At 36.2% G+C, this 18,995-nt stretch overlaps 1 protein-coding gene across 1 annotated transcript in view; it reads right to left on the bottom strand.

Annotated features, from left to right (window-relative positions):
• Window positions 1–10,538: 10,538 nt before the first annotated feature.
• YIPF7 (Yip1 domain family member 7) overlaps window positions 10,539–18,995 on the bottom strand; it is a 41,986-nt gene continuing 33,529 nt past the window's right edge. Inside the window, exon 6 of the mRNA XM_051790101.1 lies at window positions 10,539–10,995. Within this exon, the coding sequence (XP_051646061.1) occupies window positions 10,974–10,995 (22 nt within the window). The 3' untranslated portion in view covers window positions 10,539–10,973. The remainder of the gene's footprint in view (window positions 10,996–18,995) is intronic.

Consider the following 18,995-nt stretch of genomic DNA (forward strand, 5'->3'; position numbering starts at 1 on the left):
CAAATTAGGACTCCTCTAAAACCAGTATAGATTTTCCCTGTTTGCTCTAGGTAATCTAATATTGGAATAGATGATCACAACGATCTTTTCCTTCTTCATTATGGGGAAAATTTTCAAAGAAAATATAATAAACAATGCTTTTCCAGCTTAAGATTATGCTTAAGTTTTTAAATGCACAAAACCAAGAAATGTCATTATTCTAGTAATATTCTAACTTGCCATATTATATGTCAGAGTTTCTGTTGACGAAGTGAAAAAGGAAGAAGAAATGTCAGGCATGGCTCTGATTCTGCAAAACACTTAGGATCAGATCTATAATAGAATATTCAAGAACCTATCCTCATTCACAAAAGTTAGTATGAGTGAAGTGCCTAAACAGGAGGTGCCATTTTGGCACTGGAGAAAAAATATTTTTGCAATCTTTGAAGAGCCCCATTGCTTGTGATGAGAGTACTGATTAATATGAAGGTGTTCACATGCAATGCAGGATCAAAAATTATACTATGTCTTTGCTTCTGTGTCAGTTATACTGCTGTTTCTTTAGTATAAAACAACATTCATATAAAGTATAAAATAATAATTCGTAATGCCTTAGAGCTTACTCTCTACTCATGTCATTCTGCATGAGACAAAATATCATAGTGAAATATGAATATTTGTTTGTAATTTCCATATATTTTTTTCTTCTTTTTTTGTGTACTTCTTATTTTCTTCCTGATGTTCCATTGTAGAACCAAATGCGAATACAAAGATATAATTTCTTTGTCATGCAAGGGGCTGCATTCACAAAAGAAAGTTGCAGAGGTTGTTATAATGATAAATTAACGATAGCTAAAAGAAAAGGTATGAAAGTGGCAAGGCTCCAAAGAATAACACAGTAAATTAACACATGACAATGAGAAATTCAGTAGTACTAATAACAATGTGCATTTGATTTTGCAGCCAAACAAATTATTATCACTATCAAAATAATATTAACAAAAACCGTAAAGGAAAAATAATGAAGTAAAATTCATAGTGGTGGCCGCCCAAAAGGATTTAGAGATGTCTGCCTTCCACACTTTAGAAGACAATAAAAAAAGCCATGAAAATAGACAAAAAACAGACACATGAACACAACACAGTTAAAAATGTATTTTAGTTGAAATGCTGTACCATATTATTTTTTCTTAATGCCATGTTGGTAGTTTGTAACTGTTCTATGTTGCAAATGACAGATTAATTTTTTTTTTTTGCTAAGGAACAAACTTATTTACAGGCATATATTTAATTATATATTTTCTTTTTGACTAAGTATGGGACACAAAATGCTGTTAATGACCTGTACATAACTTCTTCACTGTTACAAGGTTTTTTATCAAAATAGACAGTCTTATTATATATATTTAAGATATAAGATATATCCCTATCTTAAAAGGAAAGAAGGCAAAACTACAGAAGCTTGGCATATTTAATCTCACAAAATAAAAGCTGAGAGGAGTACAATTACTATACATGACTACAGTATGAAATCCTGAATGGCCATGCTGGCCCAAAGTCAAATAGGTTTAAACTGATCACAAATACATTTATGCTGGAGACAGGAAGATGGGCAGTTTCAGAAGAGGGGTTTATTACCCATCATATTTTATTGCTAAAGTAAAAAGGACAAAAAACAAAATAAATCCTGAACCAAACAGCCTCAAAAAAGCAACCTTAGTTTGTTTTAGATGTTTCTAGGAAGTAATGAAATAATTTATTTTATCTGCTAGCCTTTTCTCACATTCCTTGTGTCTACATTTGAACTAGAGCACCATGTGTGGACACAGAACTGCCATGGCCGAATTTCTGGTCACTGGCACTGGTTCTCCTGCGGGACTTCCACCCCCCTGGGCAAACGGGGAGGTTTCTAGGGGGTGTCAGGGCTAAGAACTGTCAGGGCTGGGACAGTGAATGGGAGCCATGACTGTAATGATCCTGATACAGAGGAGCCCAAGATCCTGTAGGGGATTAAGGTGAGTAGCCCTGGACCTCACAACAGAAGGCTGTGACTTGCTCAGAGAAGAGGTAGGTGGGAGGCAGTTCTTGTGGGAGCCACGCCCACAGGAAAAGGTCTAGCTCAAAAGGTCTAGCAGGCCTTTAAAGATAATTTTCCTAAAACACAAGAAAAATCCATGTTGATGCTCAAAAAAAGAAAAAAAAAACAACAGGAGGCAGGCGTGGCTAAATAGGGTGGAACAATACAAAATTGATGTACACAGGTAGTGGGAGTTAGGACAGATTATGAAAGAGGATATAGAAACATTGCTGAAGTGTGTAGTGATGTGATTGAAAAACCAAAGCTAAATCAGGGATAGCAAGGGATATCAAAAGCAAAAGGGCTTCTGCTACATAAGTAGTAAATCAGGCAAGGAAAGTATATACCTGCTTGCCAAACACATTGAGTGATGCAGTAACTGCAAATGCAGGCAAAGCAGAGGTACTTGGTGTCTCTTTCATGTCGGTCTTCACTGACACTGTTCCCAGGCATTTTAGTCCAGAAGCAGGGATCAAGGAGCAGAGAAATTCCAGTATGGTAGGACATTCAGCTCAGGGGTCTCCTGAGAAATCTTATGTCGTAGAAGTCCACTGAACCTGAGGGGATTTCTCTGAGGGTGTTGAGTGAGCTGATGTCAGGCTGCTCTCTGACAGCTTTGAAAGGTTGTGGAGCTTGGGGGAGGCACAAAAGACTATAGAGCACCAAGTGCTGCACCACATCTTTCAAAAGGCAAGACAATGATCTGCGGAACTCCAGGGCAGTTTTCCTTGCTTCTGCCCCTAGGGAAAGCATGATCTAAGTACTCTTGGTAGCCATTTCTGGCCACATGAGAAGTGAGCATGACTGTACTGTAGTTACTTGAGTCTTCCTTTTTTAAAAATGGGGTTATGTTTCCCCTTTTCCACTCACTGGGGACATCACCAGGCTGCCATCACTTCTCAAATATGACAGATAGTGACTTAGCCACTTCTTCTGCTAGTTCCCTTAATCCCATGGATTTGTGTACCTTCAGGTTCCTTAGATGCTTTCAAACCTTATGTTCTGCAGTGGGTGATTCATCATTCTCCCAGACCATGCCCTTGCCTTATGTGACTCAGGCAGTGTGGCTGGAGTACTTGCTGGTAAAGACTGAGGGGGAAAAAGTGGTTGCGTACTGTCAGCCTTCTCCATACCCTGTGTAATCAGGTCTCTTCTGAAGGGTGCCCACATTTCCTGTAGTGTTTCTTTTATCACTGAAATTCTTCTCTCTGAGGATGGTGAGGCGCTGGAACAGGTTGCCCAGAGAAGTTGTGGATACCCCATCCTTGGAAGTTTTCAAGGGCAGACTGGATGGGCTTTGAGAAACCTGGTCTAGTGGAAGGTATCCTTACCCACAGAAGGGGGATTGGAACTAGATGATCTTTAAGATCTCTTCCAACCTAAACGATTCTATATGATTCAACTGCCCTGTCTCCTGTGAGACTTTGAATTCCTGCTGACCCTTAATATATTGAATGGGAAGGAAAGGCTTCTAGAAATTATCTGAGTGCATCGGTAACTCAGTTTTTTGGATATTCTAATGTTAAAAGAACATCTTATAGTCAGCTGAACCTATTCAAGCAAACTGAAGTCTTACCTGAACGCGGCCTCTCTAATACATATATAGAGAGGATGAAAACAAAAAGGTAGAGTATATGTTAACAATGGTTTGGAGTTTTTTGTGCTGGAAATGTGCTATATGACAGATTAATGGGGAATTTGTAGACATTAATATACCATAACCTGAGCTCAATAACAAAAGGCTGTTAAAATGCCTATATAAAAATGGAAAGAATTCTAACAAAGTAGATAGTCTTATGAAGAAAAGTAGAGTATTATGGACATAACTTAAATCTGGTTTGAAGATTACATTAGGTGGGCTATTAAAAATAACAAATATAGATTAGATGAAGCCAGCAGAAATGTGAAATAAGAATCTTTCCTTATGAGCAGCAGTCCTAAGAATGAGACTACTTCATTCCTTTTTTCTTTGGAGAAGAGAACTTGGAGAAGGATAAAAAATGTTGTAATACCAGCATAAATGAGACAGCAAATTCATTGTTGTGAGGAGATGTTTGGGTTTTCCTTGCAACTGGTCCACTCCATGCTATGAGAAAATGCAGAGAGGAACATTCTTCTTGTTTTCCCATGCAGGTGTTCATATAGGCATTGATTTGCTTGTTACTTGAGTGAAGAACAGTGGTGACCTGATCATTCCTAAGTCTACAGTGTCATTCAGGGTTGAATTTGAATTGGTTTGAGAGAATAAACTAGTTACAAAAATATGCTGTATTTCGCCTTCTCCCGAAACAACAGCTCGAGTGTGAAATGACTGAGTAAATGAAAAGGCATATGGAAAGGTCAAGAGAGCTGTTGGAGTAATGGGAGATTTTTCTTAACCTAGTCATGGATTTGAGAGACCCAAGTGGAAGAAATGAAGCTGGTAGTATACATATGGAGATAAAACATAACCTCTATTTTCTACATCATAAGTTTCAAAATACTTTTAGCACAAAAACTGCTGAGAATGACAAATCCCACAAATATGGAGAAGGAAGCATGGAGGATGTCAAGCATAAAGATAAGATTAAAAGAAAAAATTGAAGTGAAACAGAGATATGTCCTATTAAACATCAAACCAACATGTTTCAGGAACTAATGATTAAAATCCAATGTGTTGAGGTACAAGGGAATACAGAGATTTCAATTACCAAACACACTAAAGTGCTTCAAGCAGGTAATAAAGGTAATATAAATACCAACACTAGTGAAGCATTAACACAGAATTAAGAATATGGCCAACTAATTTTGGCTTTGACTAATAAATGTTGTTTTAACATTGCTTCCAGTTTTATGAAGTGCACTTTATATTACAAATCATGAAACATTACGGGTGTTACTCATTCTTCCGTCTGCTAGGTATTGGAAATTGAGGGATCATATTTCCGAAACCCATAAAATATTAAAATCTTCAAATTACTTTTTAAAAAATATTTTATTTATTTATTTATTTATTCTCTGTGTATGTTGCAAATGCATCTTAAAACTGTCATTGACAGCCTGTGTTCTGTCAGCTCCTGGGGTCACCAAAAGGGTAAGTTCCATCTGAATATGAGGAAAAACTTTGTTTTGACAGAACACTGAAAAAGGTCGCATAGAGAGGTTGCAGAATCTCCTTCTCTGGAGATATTCAAAACCCACCTGGACACAAGCCTGTGTAACCTGCTGTGAGTGAACCTGTTATAGTGCAGGGCTTGGACTAGATGATCTCCAGAAGCCCTTTCCAACCCCAACCATTCTATTTTCTGTGATTCTGTGACTAAGGTAAGCAAAATTACTTCTATGAGGTTGAAGTTTATTACATAGTAGGACATAACCCCTTACAGGTGATGCTAATCAAAAAAAGTTGAAACCACCTCCTTAGCTGAATATAACATCTATCTTCCTCACTACAGTTGCCTAATTTTATATGAGAGATTTTTATAATGAAAAATTATCAAGTAAGGCCTCCAGTTTTGCTATGGGAGGTTTGCACCACTTGGGTAACTCGAGTTACTGTAGCATCAACTGTGGCAATTCTATGAGGGAGAATCTATTGTACAATTCTTCACTGCTCCCATCTGTACTTGCAAGAATGTGGTACGCAGTTCTTCAAGGGTAGCATAATTTAGAGTAGTTCAAAGGCTGTTTAAAATGTGCAGTTGCCTACATGAACCTAAAACTAACTTTAGTTCTCATGTGTTTTAGTGTTGTGCAACAAATTACTGCTGTCTGCAGTAGCTGAATTGGCGAAGGAAGCAGAATAAAGCTTCAGTACAATTTTATGGATTATTTTTTCAGATTGTGACCTACATGAATACTTACATGCTTTTCTTGGTTTAATTTCCATCTGCCAAGCTGATGACAGGTTTTGCTGGCACATACAAGAGCACTGTCACCTTTCCAAAGTGATGTTTTTAAGGTGTATGATACAAAAAGAGAATTTTGCGAAGGCACAATATGACAATGGAGCGTATTCTAACTATTTAACCCAGAGAGTCTGCACTACATGTAAAACAGAGGAGAATTTGGCCCATGGGACCATGCTTATCTCTGGGAGAAAACACACACCTTCATCAGTAATGTTAAACAAGCAATAAGTGGGGCCAAATTTTGCATGTGTGGAAGGAGTATGTTCTCAACCAGTTTATTCATCTTTTAGGCATTCTGTTGTAACATATAATTAGATTTCTACTAAACAGATAATCATAGAGGCTAGTTTTATATGAGGTAGAGAGGCTGGCTGCCATCCAAGCATTTTTACTTCATTAAAAGTAAATGTGTTGATAGTGTTAAATTTATATTCATAATATCTGTGGTTGAGAGTGTTTTACCTAGGAGATCATACCACTACGTTTTAATAATCATGTCCAAAGGGTCAACACCTTTAAACATTTCTATTTGAAAAGAGGTAGAAAAAAATACCTTTTGTCTTCTTGAAAGCTTCCCAGTTTAGTTTTCTTATGGTTATTTTTAGTGTTATCTCTATTAGTTCAGTGATGATAATGGGCTCAGGACATACATCAGAACAGACACTGGTCAGAGGAGCTTAATGGTGAGGAGAGGTAATAAATCATGTGTTAGACCAAATGTATTCCTAATACAGCAGTGCACCAAATACATTTTCATATTGATGGGTAATAATACTCCCTAAAGAGCTGATTGAGACTACCTGATCATCGGGAGGCATATTTCTAGGGAAGAAAGTGATTGCTTTCAATATAATGGAAATCTTGGTAGAAGGCACCTTTGTGTTCCACTGATCTGTAAGAATAACCATGTAGAAACAGAAAAGGAGAATGCAGCAAATTAGGTCAACAGAACAGAGATTTGTATCTTAGAAACTTAAAAAGCAAAGAAATTGAGTGAAAACCTAGCTTCCCTGAAATCAGCCACAGAACTCTCATTTACCCTGATACAATTTTGCCTGACAAATCAGAGTTTATCTCAACTAGAACTCTGATTTAAAAAAAAAAATCTAAGTAGACAAATTCATTGTTATTATAATGCAGAACAATAATCTAAAGTCTTTAACCCTGATATGAAATAGCTTGTTTTCCCATCCTCAGCCTTTTCTAGACCAATGCTGGCTTGAGGGAATTTGTTACACTTGGATGAAATATGTGAGACAAAAAGCTCAATGAATCATGCAAAAAAGCAGTGAAAGTGCTAGGAGGTGCAGAGGGAAAGATTGCCTGTTAGAGAATTAAATAGAAGGGAGAGTAGAAAGGAATCATTTTTTGAACACATAAACATATCACCTGAAACAAAAACCTCCAGCTCTACAAAAATATACACTAGAGACCTAAACTAATTTTAAATGCTGTTTTTTTCATGACATTTTTTAATAGAGGTTTATGTTTGATCTATACCTATTAATAATGAAATCCTCTCATGTTAAAAAGCTGTAGTGGACCTTTGTACTCCTTAAATCTCACTTAAAAATTCCAAATTAGGTGTGAGACAATACAATGCTGTGCATTTTTGTGAATAATGCCATAGAATACATTTTCCAGTTTTTTTAATGAGATCAAAATAGAAGTAATTTTTTTCTTCAAATGAGCAGAGAAATGCTTTCTCCATGGGTCAAAAATATCCCATAATTTTGTTATCACCTGCATGCTTTAGGCAAATATTTCTTTTCATATTCGGTTGCTATACTGCATTGGTTCATAATACAGAGAGCTGTCTGAGTTAGGTTACATTTATATTCAAATGACACGCTATGATTCATTTTTTAAAAGATCCTTTGATAAAACTAAATAGCCTGATTAAACATATATCATTATGGTACATTATGTCAAGCAAATCTTTATGAGGCAACATTGAAACTGCCTTTAATGTTTATCTTCAGTGATGTCCAGAAAAGAGACTGAAGCCAAGCATAGTCCCGCCAAGAATGGAAATTTGAGGAGTTGTCCTCGTTTATAATAAACACACTCAGCTGGGTGCAGAGCTGCTAACTAAGGAGCCAAAGCTCTAGCTTCCTGTTACCTGGGAGAGTCTAACTACAAAACCAAACTAGACTGGCTTTCAAAACTACAAATATAGGGTCAGGATTAATTTAGGCACAGTCTGGAATACTCTCAGTTTAGAAGAACGTCGTGTCACTAAGCAGTGGAGATATTATATACAGATCCAAAGGGCTATTAAATGAAAATAAAGTACTGTGCTTCCAGGGGTATTTACCTTCAAAATCCTAACTGACCCCATTTGCCTGATCTCCTTTTACAATACCATTTGGGAAAAAACAAACAAAAAAAAAAAAAACAAAACCACCCCAAACAAAACAAAACAAAACAAACAACAACAACCAAACCAAACCAAACCAAAAAAATCCACACAAAACCACAACAGGAGGAAAAGCATACCAAGCCAATCCCAGGCTCTTCTAAAAAGTGGAAATTTAACATATAAACAGAAAAATTTCCCTTTTAAGTCCAACTTATTTAGCAGAACTCATTAAATCAAGATCTAGAAAAACAGATAGAAAAATACTATATATGGGCCCATCTTCCTTGTTATAAAAACTCATGTTATGATGAACTAGGAAGCAAAACTGTCTTCACTGTATTTAGATATTGATATTGCACCATAATTTCTTGCATTTGAAATATTTTAAGACAATACAGGAAAAAGATTTTTAAAAAGTAAAATCTGAATTTAATTAGTGTCTAGTGAGTTGCCAATATTCATGGCCCAGTAGTTCCAATAGGAGGGTCCCTACTCCAGAAGTCTGCAAAAGGTTTCTTTTGCTTTGTGTGCATCATAAGATTTTACCATGGGGCTTAATATCTGGCAATTAAATTTTTATTTTAGATTAAATTTGTCTTCCAAGTTTGCTGATTAAATCCCTTCTTTTTATCTTTCATTTTTCTGTCCATTTCTTCCTATCTTTTTTTTCCCAATTTTTTCCAGTTTAGGATACTGTTTTCCATAAATACTTAAAAATGAAAAGTTTGATTATTGTCGTACTGCACAAAAGAGGGTGGGCAAACCGATTAAAATCCAAACATGGCACTCAAAGATAATAATATGAACTGAATATATTTTGCCCAAAAAGTAGATCCTGCATGCATTCCCAACATATGGATAAAGTAAATTTCAATTTTTCAATCAAGTTCAAATATCAAGTTCATCAATCAAATGGTGACTGAATGGTATAAGATGGTAAGCAACAGGAGGATGTATGAAATAATGCACAAGATCCTTTCTGCATTTTCTCTGGTTCCTGCCTTACCTGTTTCTCATTCTGCACCTTTGTTTGCTTTCACTCCCCTGTCCCCCCTGACTATCTCCTCTGCTTCTTTTAAGTTTCAGGGACCTCACACTTTTCTATGGAAGTGTCAGGAGATGGTCTTTAGAAGCAACAGGTGAAAATGCTGTTTTTCTTGCTTAAAAAATTGGATAAATTAGTGTAAGAGGGGCAAATCCTCCCTCTGTCTCCCTACCTCCTTTTGCACCTGCATTAGCAGGAGGAACCAAGAAAGGACAGTTGTTCCAGAAGAAAATAATAAGTTTCTCTTTTCCTAGCACAAACTGATGTTTCATGACATATGCGCAAGAAGTCTGAGAAGCAAAAAACCTCCACAGATACTTTTTTAATAGTCTTTCTTGGGGATTTCTTTGCCTAGTATTTCACCAAACCTCCCTAAGATCCTGCTTCCTGCTTTATGGTGAACTTGCCACCGGCTGCCACAAGAGAGGAGCCCCAAAGAAAAGATACAAGGACTCCCTGAAACAACATCTCAGCCTTGGCCATATTGATCAACATAACTGGTCTACTCTGGCCTCCAATCGGGAGGTCTGGAGACACACCATCTATAACGCTGCTGATCCCTTTGAGAACACACGCAGGATCACCCTTGAGGAGAAAAGACAATGCAGAAAGAATCGTGCCTTGCAGAATATACCACCTAAGGAGTCTTTCTGCTGTGCCTTTTGCAACCAGACGTACCTGTCTCGTATTGGCCTTTTTAGCCACCAACGCACTTGCAACAAACGTGGGTAGAGCCCTTCCCAAATCTTTGTGCGCGAAGCCCAGCCATGATTTCACCAAACAGTGAGGCGCACAAAATTTCACGGAAGGAGTGGGGAGTTTTCTCCTTTCTTTATCCCTTGAAGCATTTTGATCAGTTCTGAGTTCTTCAACTTGAATGGTCAGACAGTTCACCAGTACGAGACAGAAGTCTTGTAGGAATTCATCAAGTGCCATTGCCCACACTGTCAAACTTTCACATGACATGCTGTAATGTGCTTTTTGTGCACTCTGCTTTTGAGCATCTGCAGAAGAACATCATGTTCAGACAAACTAAGGCAATGTTTGCATACCAGAGCTCTGTTTAAATGAGATTCATATACCCTTAATAACTAAAATCACATCCAAAGCATAGCTTGATCCACACTGATTTTTGGTATAGGGATTTATAGTCACTATGGTTTTGAAAAATGGACAGCACTAAAATTGTATGTCTAAAGAGCTTACATTCTTTTCCTTCATGTTATATCATAAGGTCATGGCAGACAACAGCAGAAGTTCAGGCATCTGTCTTTCAGACAATTTAAAACCTTCACTATAACTGTCACTTTCCAATCACAGTTTCATTTCCATTGCAAATCAGAGTCGAAGTCCAGGTATTTTTTTTTTTAATTTGTGCAACTAGCATTAGAGGATACAATTCTTCATTGCAGTCTGCTCCCCGGTATGTTTTTCCTTTATTACAGTTACAAAGAAAATAATTTTCTCAAACATTGTACTAACTTCAGTTTTGCCTCCTATTCTTTCAGACACCCCCAGTGCATCCTGACATGTGTTCACACAGCTGCCTCCACTGCTTGTCATGGGACTCCTTGAGGCTGAACATGACTCCAAAGAACATGCAGGAAAGCACCTGCAGACTCAAGCAGTTCTGATAAACTGCCTGGAAGTGAAAGGGAAACAATTAAATGGAGGAAAACATTATTTACCCTTCTCCCTAGTTTCTACCACTATATTACATTACAAGAGGGTTCAGGACTCAGGAATAAATGTCGACCTATGAGAACGCAAGGCACAGACTGTATATGCGTTTGCAAGTGTGTTGCAGAGGATCAGAGGATAAAAGCAAATTTAATCTTTTTTATTAATTAATCAACTGCAAATCTGCTTCTTGTAATTGTGTAAGGGTTCTACTATCTGCTTTCTAGGAATCAGCTTCCTATTGGTATTAATGAGAATTATTTGAGCTTAGTTATGATGACATTAATTTAGTTATAGAAAAACATTTATCTGTTCTAAGTAATTGAACTGTAGTTTTCTAGGACATGCATGTGCCCTTTTTTCAACAACAGACGTATCTATGGTTTGCAGGAATGCTTGCTAAATACAATATGGTATTTATTTCAACGTACAAAGTGGCCAATCCTTTTTTTCCTTAGTATTTTCACCACTTGGAACAGCTTAATTCTGATTACATGATACACTTATACCTCATTGAAATGTTCTCGTATGAAAAATTTTCTTGTGTAGAAAATGGAACTACAGATGCAAAGTGGTTTTTTTCAGTGACTCATCTATTTCTACTGATTTCTAAAACAAATTGTTATTACCTAGCGTAAATCCCTAACCACACCTTATACCTCTGTTGTCCTAAAGTTGTGCTAATTTGGAATCTTGATTTCTGCTGTGGATGGATGGTGGGATAACTGTGTTAATTGTTCAACAGGTTCAGATAAATTTTTACCAGGTATTACCACTATAGTAATGGTATAATGGGAAGAAGAATTCAGGATTGCACCAAAACCTAACCATACAAGTGTTTCTTGCTTATTTAACGTGGGAAATAACATCCTCATGAAATCTGTTTTGTATTCACAGCTGGATGATATCTCCCTGGTCCATGGAGGAAAGTATAGCTCTCACATTCCCCTCCTTATGCAGGCACATGTATGACAATCTTCCGTCTTGATTTTAATCAGAGGAAAATTCAGGCAAAAAAAAAGCAAGACTGAAATCTATTTTAATCTACTGCAGTGATTAAAAGGTGAAGTTATAGTTAATGGTACTTTGTTTTGAGGAAGGTTGTTACAGCAGCCAAAAGACATGCACACCTATATATCATAGAGCACCACCACATCTAGCAAAAAAAGCTTGATGCTGCCAGCTTCCTGGTGAAAATCCCTCTTAAATCATAATAAAAGACTAAATCCCTAGCATAATACTTTCTGAAAAGAAAAATACAGCCTGCCAGTATCCTGCCTTAGCTGGGAGGTAGGGAAGATTTCATTCACTTTTATCAGTGTTTATGTCCATGCCCTTTCTATACAGATGAAAATGTAGTGAAGCAGAAGCTATTTGGGAAATAGAAGCAGGCTGGCAAAGACTTACACCAAGATATGAAAATAAAAGGCTCAGTCCTGTGTGTTAGAAATGACAATGCAAACTAGCTCCAAATCTGGAATGAATCTTTCACTTTTTCAAGTGCTGTTAGTTTGTTCGTTGGTTGTGGGGGTTTTTTTCCACAGTTTCTAGTTTTGACTACTTATTAATAAAAGTTCTTAATCAAGTGACTGTCTTATATTTCAGTTACATAACGAATGGATAGCTGACCAAGGAGAAAAAAAACCTAAGATGTCAAATTATTGTTTCTGAAGGTTTGTTGAACTTCTATAAGACTGTTTAATGTGCCAGTGTCAGTGCTGGCTTCTACCATGTATTCTTCTGGCTCCTGTACTAATAAATGATGTCTTCTGAGGGATTGACACAGTATGACCTTGGATAAGAGAGGATGTTTTGTTTTCTATTAAATTCTCTGCAGTCTTTCAGAAGTGTGTATATCAAAATATTGGAAACAATAAATGAAATAAGTAAATGTTTGCACCCAAACATACATAAGTACTTTTTCTTGAAGACTAAACAAATCATGGTTCCATAAAAAAGGCAAGAAGAAAAGCCTCAGATCCCTCTACACAGGTCTACAGTCTCAAAGGCAATGTTTTGAAAATGCAGCTAAGTTTGACAAGAAAGCAAGAAAGAAAAGACAATGTATGGACATACTACAGTCCTCAAGGTATTAAATTCTCTGGGCTCTGCCTTAATCTTCAGCTCTGCCTTTCCTCCACCTTACATGTACTGCCAGAAGGCTCATGCCTGTGCACTGCACTATAGTGCTGATCCAGGACTCACACTGCTCTTTTCCAGAGGAAAACCTACTTAAGAGTATCTGCCTCTGCCCCTGGCACAGAAACTCTTCTCATCTGGTTAGAAGAAGTGAAGGGTTGAGTTGAAATAGTTAAAGTAAGCATCTTATTGTTATTCAATTTAAAACAAGATGAAAGGCAAAATGAACACTCAGTGTGAATTGTGTGGTTTAGAATAGACTATCTCCATAGTCCCTTAAGCCCTTCACAATTAAAACATCATGAGAGATTTTAGTATTTTGGAATCTCTCCCAATACTACTTCCAGAAAAACCTTGAAGTTCAATATATGGAAAAGTTTCTAGGTTGTCTAGTCTGTCCCATGCCAAGATTATTTTCACTGGTATTATGCCAGTTTTCTAGCTACTTCCAGAGTAGCAGCCTATTTTTTCTCTTTGTCAAGGATAGTATTTTTCTGGCAATAATAGTATAAAAAAAAAAATACTGCAGTAGTTTCAATGGAGGACAGCCAAAAAAAAAAAATAAAAGATTGGAATAGGGGAAAGAAATGGAGAAGAGACACAATGGAGAAAATATTGAAACAGAATAAAAGGAAAGAAATATGTCAACAGCACAGGAGAATAAATAAGACATTAGGAAGCAAACAGAAAATTAGCAGAGAAAACAGCAAACATTCAAAAAGAAAAGAATTTTAACTGGAAGTTATTGGAGGAAAAAAAGGAAAATAATTCTTTTTAAATCCTAAAATAATGTTATGTTAACACATAATTGCCAGAAAGAAAGACAAAAAGATAAAAAAATTTAGTCATCCTTTTTTTTCTATTTTTTTTTCCATTCCTTGCTCTTTTCTTGCCTGGTACCAATTAAATTCTTTGTCATATTTTTTCCTTTTTTTTTTCCCCCCATGAATACCTTATTTTTCAGTTTTTAGACAGGTATCTTAAACACTATTTTTCTAGATTATTGGGGCATCCCCTCACTACTACTTTCTTGCTGTGGTGCATCAACCTTCATTATGCATCAGTGCAGTGATTTATTCATAAAATAATGGCCACAGTCTCTGGCTATCTGCTATGATTATCAGTTTTAATACATCTCTTTTAGGTGTTTTTTTTTTCCTGTTCAAATAGATGGAAAATAATAACAGGGACTCAGAGGGTGCACAGGACAAAAACAATAGCAATCTGTATTTCAAATGAAATAAGAATTACTAGTAGCTTGCTTACTTTTGGATATCTGAAACCAAAGCAGAGTTTTCATTTTTAATCTGGGAATGTATAAACAGCCAAAGATGGGTAATAATTCTGAATGAAACCTTTTCTGTAAAAGTATCAGTTATTACAGGAAAGTATAGCTACAATCCAACTTTGTCAATATATACAAAGACATTATTAGGAACAGCAAAAATATGGACCTTTGCCAAGATATTCAAGATTAAATTTCCAGGTCTTATTTCTCTTAACTACCCTTAAGTGCTCTCTGCTTTGTAGAAATATATTTTTTGTAATCCTATGCACAAGGGTGACATTGTGACCATGAAAATTTTGGTAATTCTTTTTCTCTCAGAAAACTTTGAAAAAACTATGTTGTGAAGTTTATATGTAAATCTGTACTGCTTTGTCATCACACAACTACAAAATACTTCACAGTTTATGTAGAAATTAAAAATTTGTTTCTTAAAAGCTAAAACAGAGTCCAAAGAACCACCCAGAGCCATATAGTGACTTGGGATTTATCAGATGAAAATTCCCGGGACATCAATTATAGTTGCTTGCTAATACAGACAGACACATCACATTAAGTCTTTCAGAGTCCTCTCATACATAAATCTTCCATTTTGTTTTCATAGCAATAATATGTTGGCATCTTATCTGGTGGCATGCAATGAGTTATTTAGTAGAAAAGCAAGTATTACTACTACTCTTTCATTTCCAACAGAAGAGTCCGCTATTCGCAGAAGAAATTCTTGCTTTAAGCCCCCAAGTTCATGCCCTCACCTTTAATATTGTAAAATTTCAGTTTTGCTTTAGCCTAAGGATAGGTTTTGAATATGATATTCCAGTCCTTCTCTAAACTGAAAACATTTCACGTCTGATGTCCCCACATTTTGTAGCAAAAATTGTGGGAGCATGATCAGAATTGCAATACAATCAGCATGACTTTTCTAACAGATGAGATCTACAAATGGGGAATTTTTATTGCTGCTTGCTTGATTGCTGCACGTTTTTTCTTCTCTTCAAAAACAGTGGCAACTTAATTCAACAACAGAAAACTCAATCTCACACATCAGTGCTGGTAGTTTTTTTCAAGACATCATACAAAAAGTTTTCCCTGTATTTTTTATCACAATTGGTAAAAATTCGAATTTGACCTTCCAATCAACTTTCTCACAGTAGATGTCTTACTAGAAGTGGTTATTTTTCATACATAACCTTCTAGGTGAGAGAACCAAATCTGCCATGGTACTGCAGACCACACTGCCTTAGGTTTTGGTGGGGAATGGGCATGAGTGAACAGAAATTCTGAGAAGCCTTCCAAGAAACACACTGACCTACAGATGAAAAAATACAGCAGTCTTTGAAATATATAAAAAAATTCAAATAACATCCTAAGCTCTCAAAACTTGTTAGCCTGATTTGAATATCTGAAAAGTAAATCCTGCTAAATCCCACATGTGCCTGCAACCAGATGTGGAGACTATAACAAAGTATAGCATTGATTTTTCGATTTTTTTCCCCTGTGTTATTTTGTTTCTAGTATTATCTTTCTCCTAACATTTCTTTAGGTTAGCATCTCTGGGGTAATTTCTTTAGTGGTGACAACAGTGAGGGTGCTGCCTTAAGCAGGATATAGCAACCATTTAAATAATACACTGCTTACAGCTCCTTAGCACAAACACAGGTAAGATGACATAGTGGTTAAACTCCTCATAGCCATTACAACTTGCCTACATTTATGCTCCATTCTAAATGCTGAATAGAGTCCTCAGGACAAAGCTGAAATGTTCAGTCTGTTGCTTAGATACTACTTTCACTGGCTTCATATGAAAAATCTACGTATACAGGCAAATAAACAGATAAGTTAATAGGCTAAACCAACAATGGACAAACATAAATCACTTCTTTTGTACTATCTTTTGTACTATATTTGGGGATGGGAGAAACAAATGTGGAATACATAGAACACTAGCGCAATGCCAAATGAAAATATCTATGCTTTGCTGGGACACCTCCTCCATGCATAGATATTTAGAGCCAGTCTATCCTAATGAAACAAGTTATGTGACTCTGTATTCATTCAGGTCACTTGGTTTGTCTATGTATGTTCTTGCTGTATAACACACATAAATGAATATCCTGTTTGTTTACTTATACAGGAGTCACTTAGAGTTTGTGACTTTCCAAAACCCAACCAAAATCAAGATCATACCCTAAAGTTAGAAAATCACCTTAATCACATACAACATGGGCTTTATTTCCTAACCCAGAGGAGTTAAATTTGCAATGGTTCCCATATTCTATTCTGAATGCCCAAATTATATCTAGTGAAAACCACTTTACTAAAAATAGATGCTGTTCTGTACAAGTATTAGGTTGGTTCCTCCTATGCCATTTCCTCAGTAGGGGAAAAAAAAAAGAAAATAGAGAAGGGAAAAAGCATTTTGCTATGTGTTCTGCTCTGCTAATGTCCAAAAATTAATTTGTTAATTTTTTAGCACCAGTAATTCATGACTTGGAGCAGCATGCTCAACAAACTGGGTGTTATGTAAAAGCTGACAGTTACAACATCACAATACCAAAGCATTACCTCTTTTTAGTTATGGTGACTAATACTACTCGTGTGATACACATAAAAAATTATATAGGATTTTGGAGTAACTCCATTCTGCTCTGCTCAGCAAAATGAAATGGCTACACAGATTGCTGCTTTTTCCCTTTTGTTATGCTTTTGTTAATCCCCTGTAAGATAAGTGTGTACTTTCATAGGCTTTGCATTAAGAAATAATTGTGAAAGCAGCGAAACAGAGCAGAATTCAACACTCAGATTCAATACCCAATACCTCTTTGCTGGAGGAAAGAACAGACAGCAAAATAATTCTGAATTAAAAAACAGTTATGTTTTGTAAACAAATTTTCTCTTTGAACTAGCTTTTAATTGTTTATTTGGTCCTGCTTTAAGCATTATTTTTAATATCAGCTTGTCATTTAGTTCATATACTTACTGCAAAAATTAAAAAAATCTGTCAAAATATTTAAAATGGCAAATCAATCTAACTATACACATTAAATGTACTTTTCATCAATTTCCACTGGCAGGTACATACTAAGCACTGACAGAATTACTTGTCTTTACATTTTTTCTATAAAGAGTCATTGTAACAATAATGACATTCCTTACATTATATACTGTCTGCAAAATTATCCTACAGTGGATTATAATTTTCCAAATATAGGTTTTGGTGAGAGAGACTGAATTGTAATGATTGATCTCTATGTTTGCTTTTATGAAATGAGCTGTGCTCAAATATTATCAGTATGTGTATTTAAAAAAAAACCCCACAACTTAATCTTCTCACCAAGTGTCACATATTAGCAGAGGTGATCAGCGTTGTTTGGGTTTGTTTTTCTGTAAAAAATATTATTAAATATTGTATTTTTATTAAATACCATGCTTGATTTTTTCCTCAACTTTTCCCTAAAATAATGAAGTATTGACAAGTGGATTTTTTTTCTAAAGAAATAGGTGGTTATTTAACACATATTTTCTACTAAAAACAAGCAAACAAATTGTTTAAGTCAAGAAAACAAAGAGACCCAAGCATTTAATCACATCTTTTTACAATTTATAATCAAACCAATCAAAATCATTTTATAAATTTTCTACTATGAACCAGATAACACTCCTTAGTTCCTCCCCCCTGCATGGAACAATACCTTCCTTGCCTTTAACTCCTGTCTGTCCCTTTCACTGTGCCAGCTGACAAAGGGTTGGGGGATATTTATACAGAAAACCAGTTCAACTATTTGATGCCTATAGGCTTTCCAGAATAGGGAGAAGGCATTCATGTACCTAAATTCCTTGCTGGAAGAGAAATGTTTATTAAGCCTTCAGGTCAGATAATCTTGATGTGCCATTGAGATCCCTGATGGTTCAGGTTGCATACAAAGCAGGGAACTTTTTTGGGAGAACAAAGATTGTGTGTGAACAATTTCTCCTGCATTTTGAGGGCCTTGCCTTGGCATAGCTGGGTATGGACAGTAAAAAGAACTGTGCAGCTAACATGGCTTCAGCCTCTGAAATTAGAACAAAGGAGGATCAGTGCCAAGGTTCAGGTGGAGCTTCAAGAGGGTAAATGTGTGCCCTCATCTCATACAGACACCTGTTTTAATCCAATTAGCACTGGACAACAAAATATGTTTCTCTTATGTACCCAATGCTGTACAAGAAGATTTTATTATACTATAGAAGTATATATCCCATGATAGAAAGCTATGAGAAGTAAAATCATTCCCATGGAAATTAATCTGATATTTAGAGGATCCCAGTGAGAAGGATCAAGTTCATTATCCCATGCCCTCCCATTGCAGGAAGAACCAGCATGGAAAAGAGGTCATTGCAGAGGAGTGCATCATAACTTATGCCCCTCGATATCCTGTTTTAGTGATGGTGTAGAGGTACAGATGGATAGAGCTTTTGAGTGCCTGAAAGAATTACATAATATATAACTGTGGTTCTATTTACTGTAATTAAAGTAATTTGATGTTGCAGGGTTAGACGGTTCC

The sequence above is a fragment of the Manacus candei genome, unplaced genomic scaffold, assembly GCF_025592945.1.
Source record: "Manacus candei isolate 608988 ecotype Guabito, Panama unplaced genomic scaffold, ASM2559294v1 h1tg000028l, whole genome shotgun sequence".
Classification (NCBI taxonomy): domain Eukaryota; kingdom Metazoa; phylum Chordata; class Aves; order Passeriformes; family Pipridae; genus Manacus; species Manacus candei.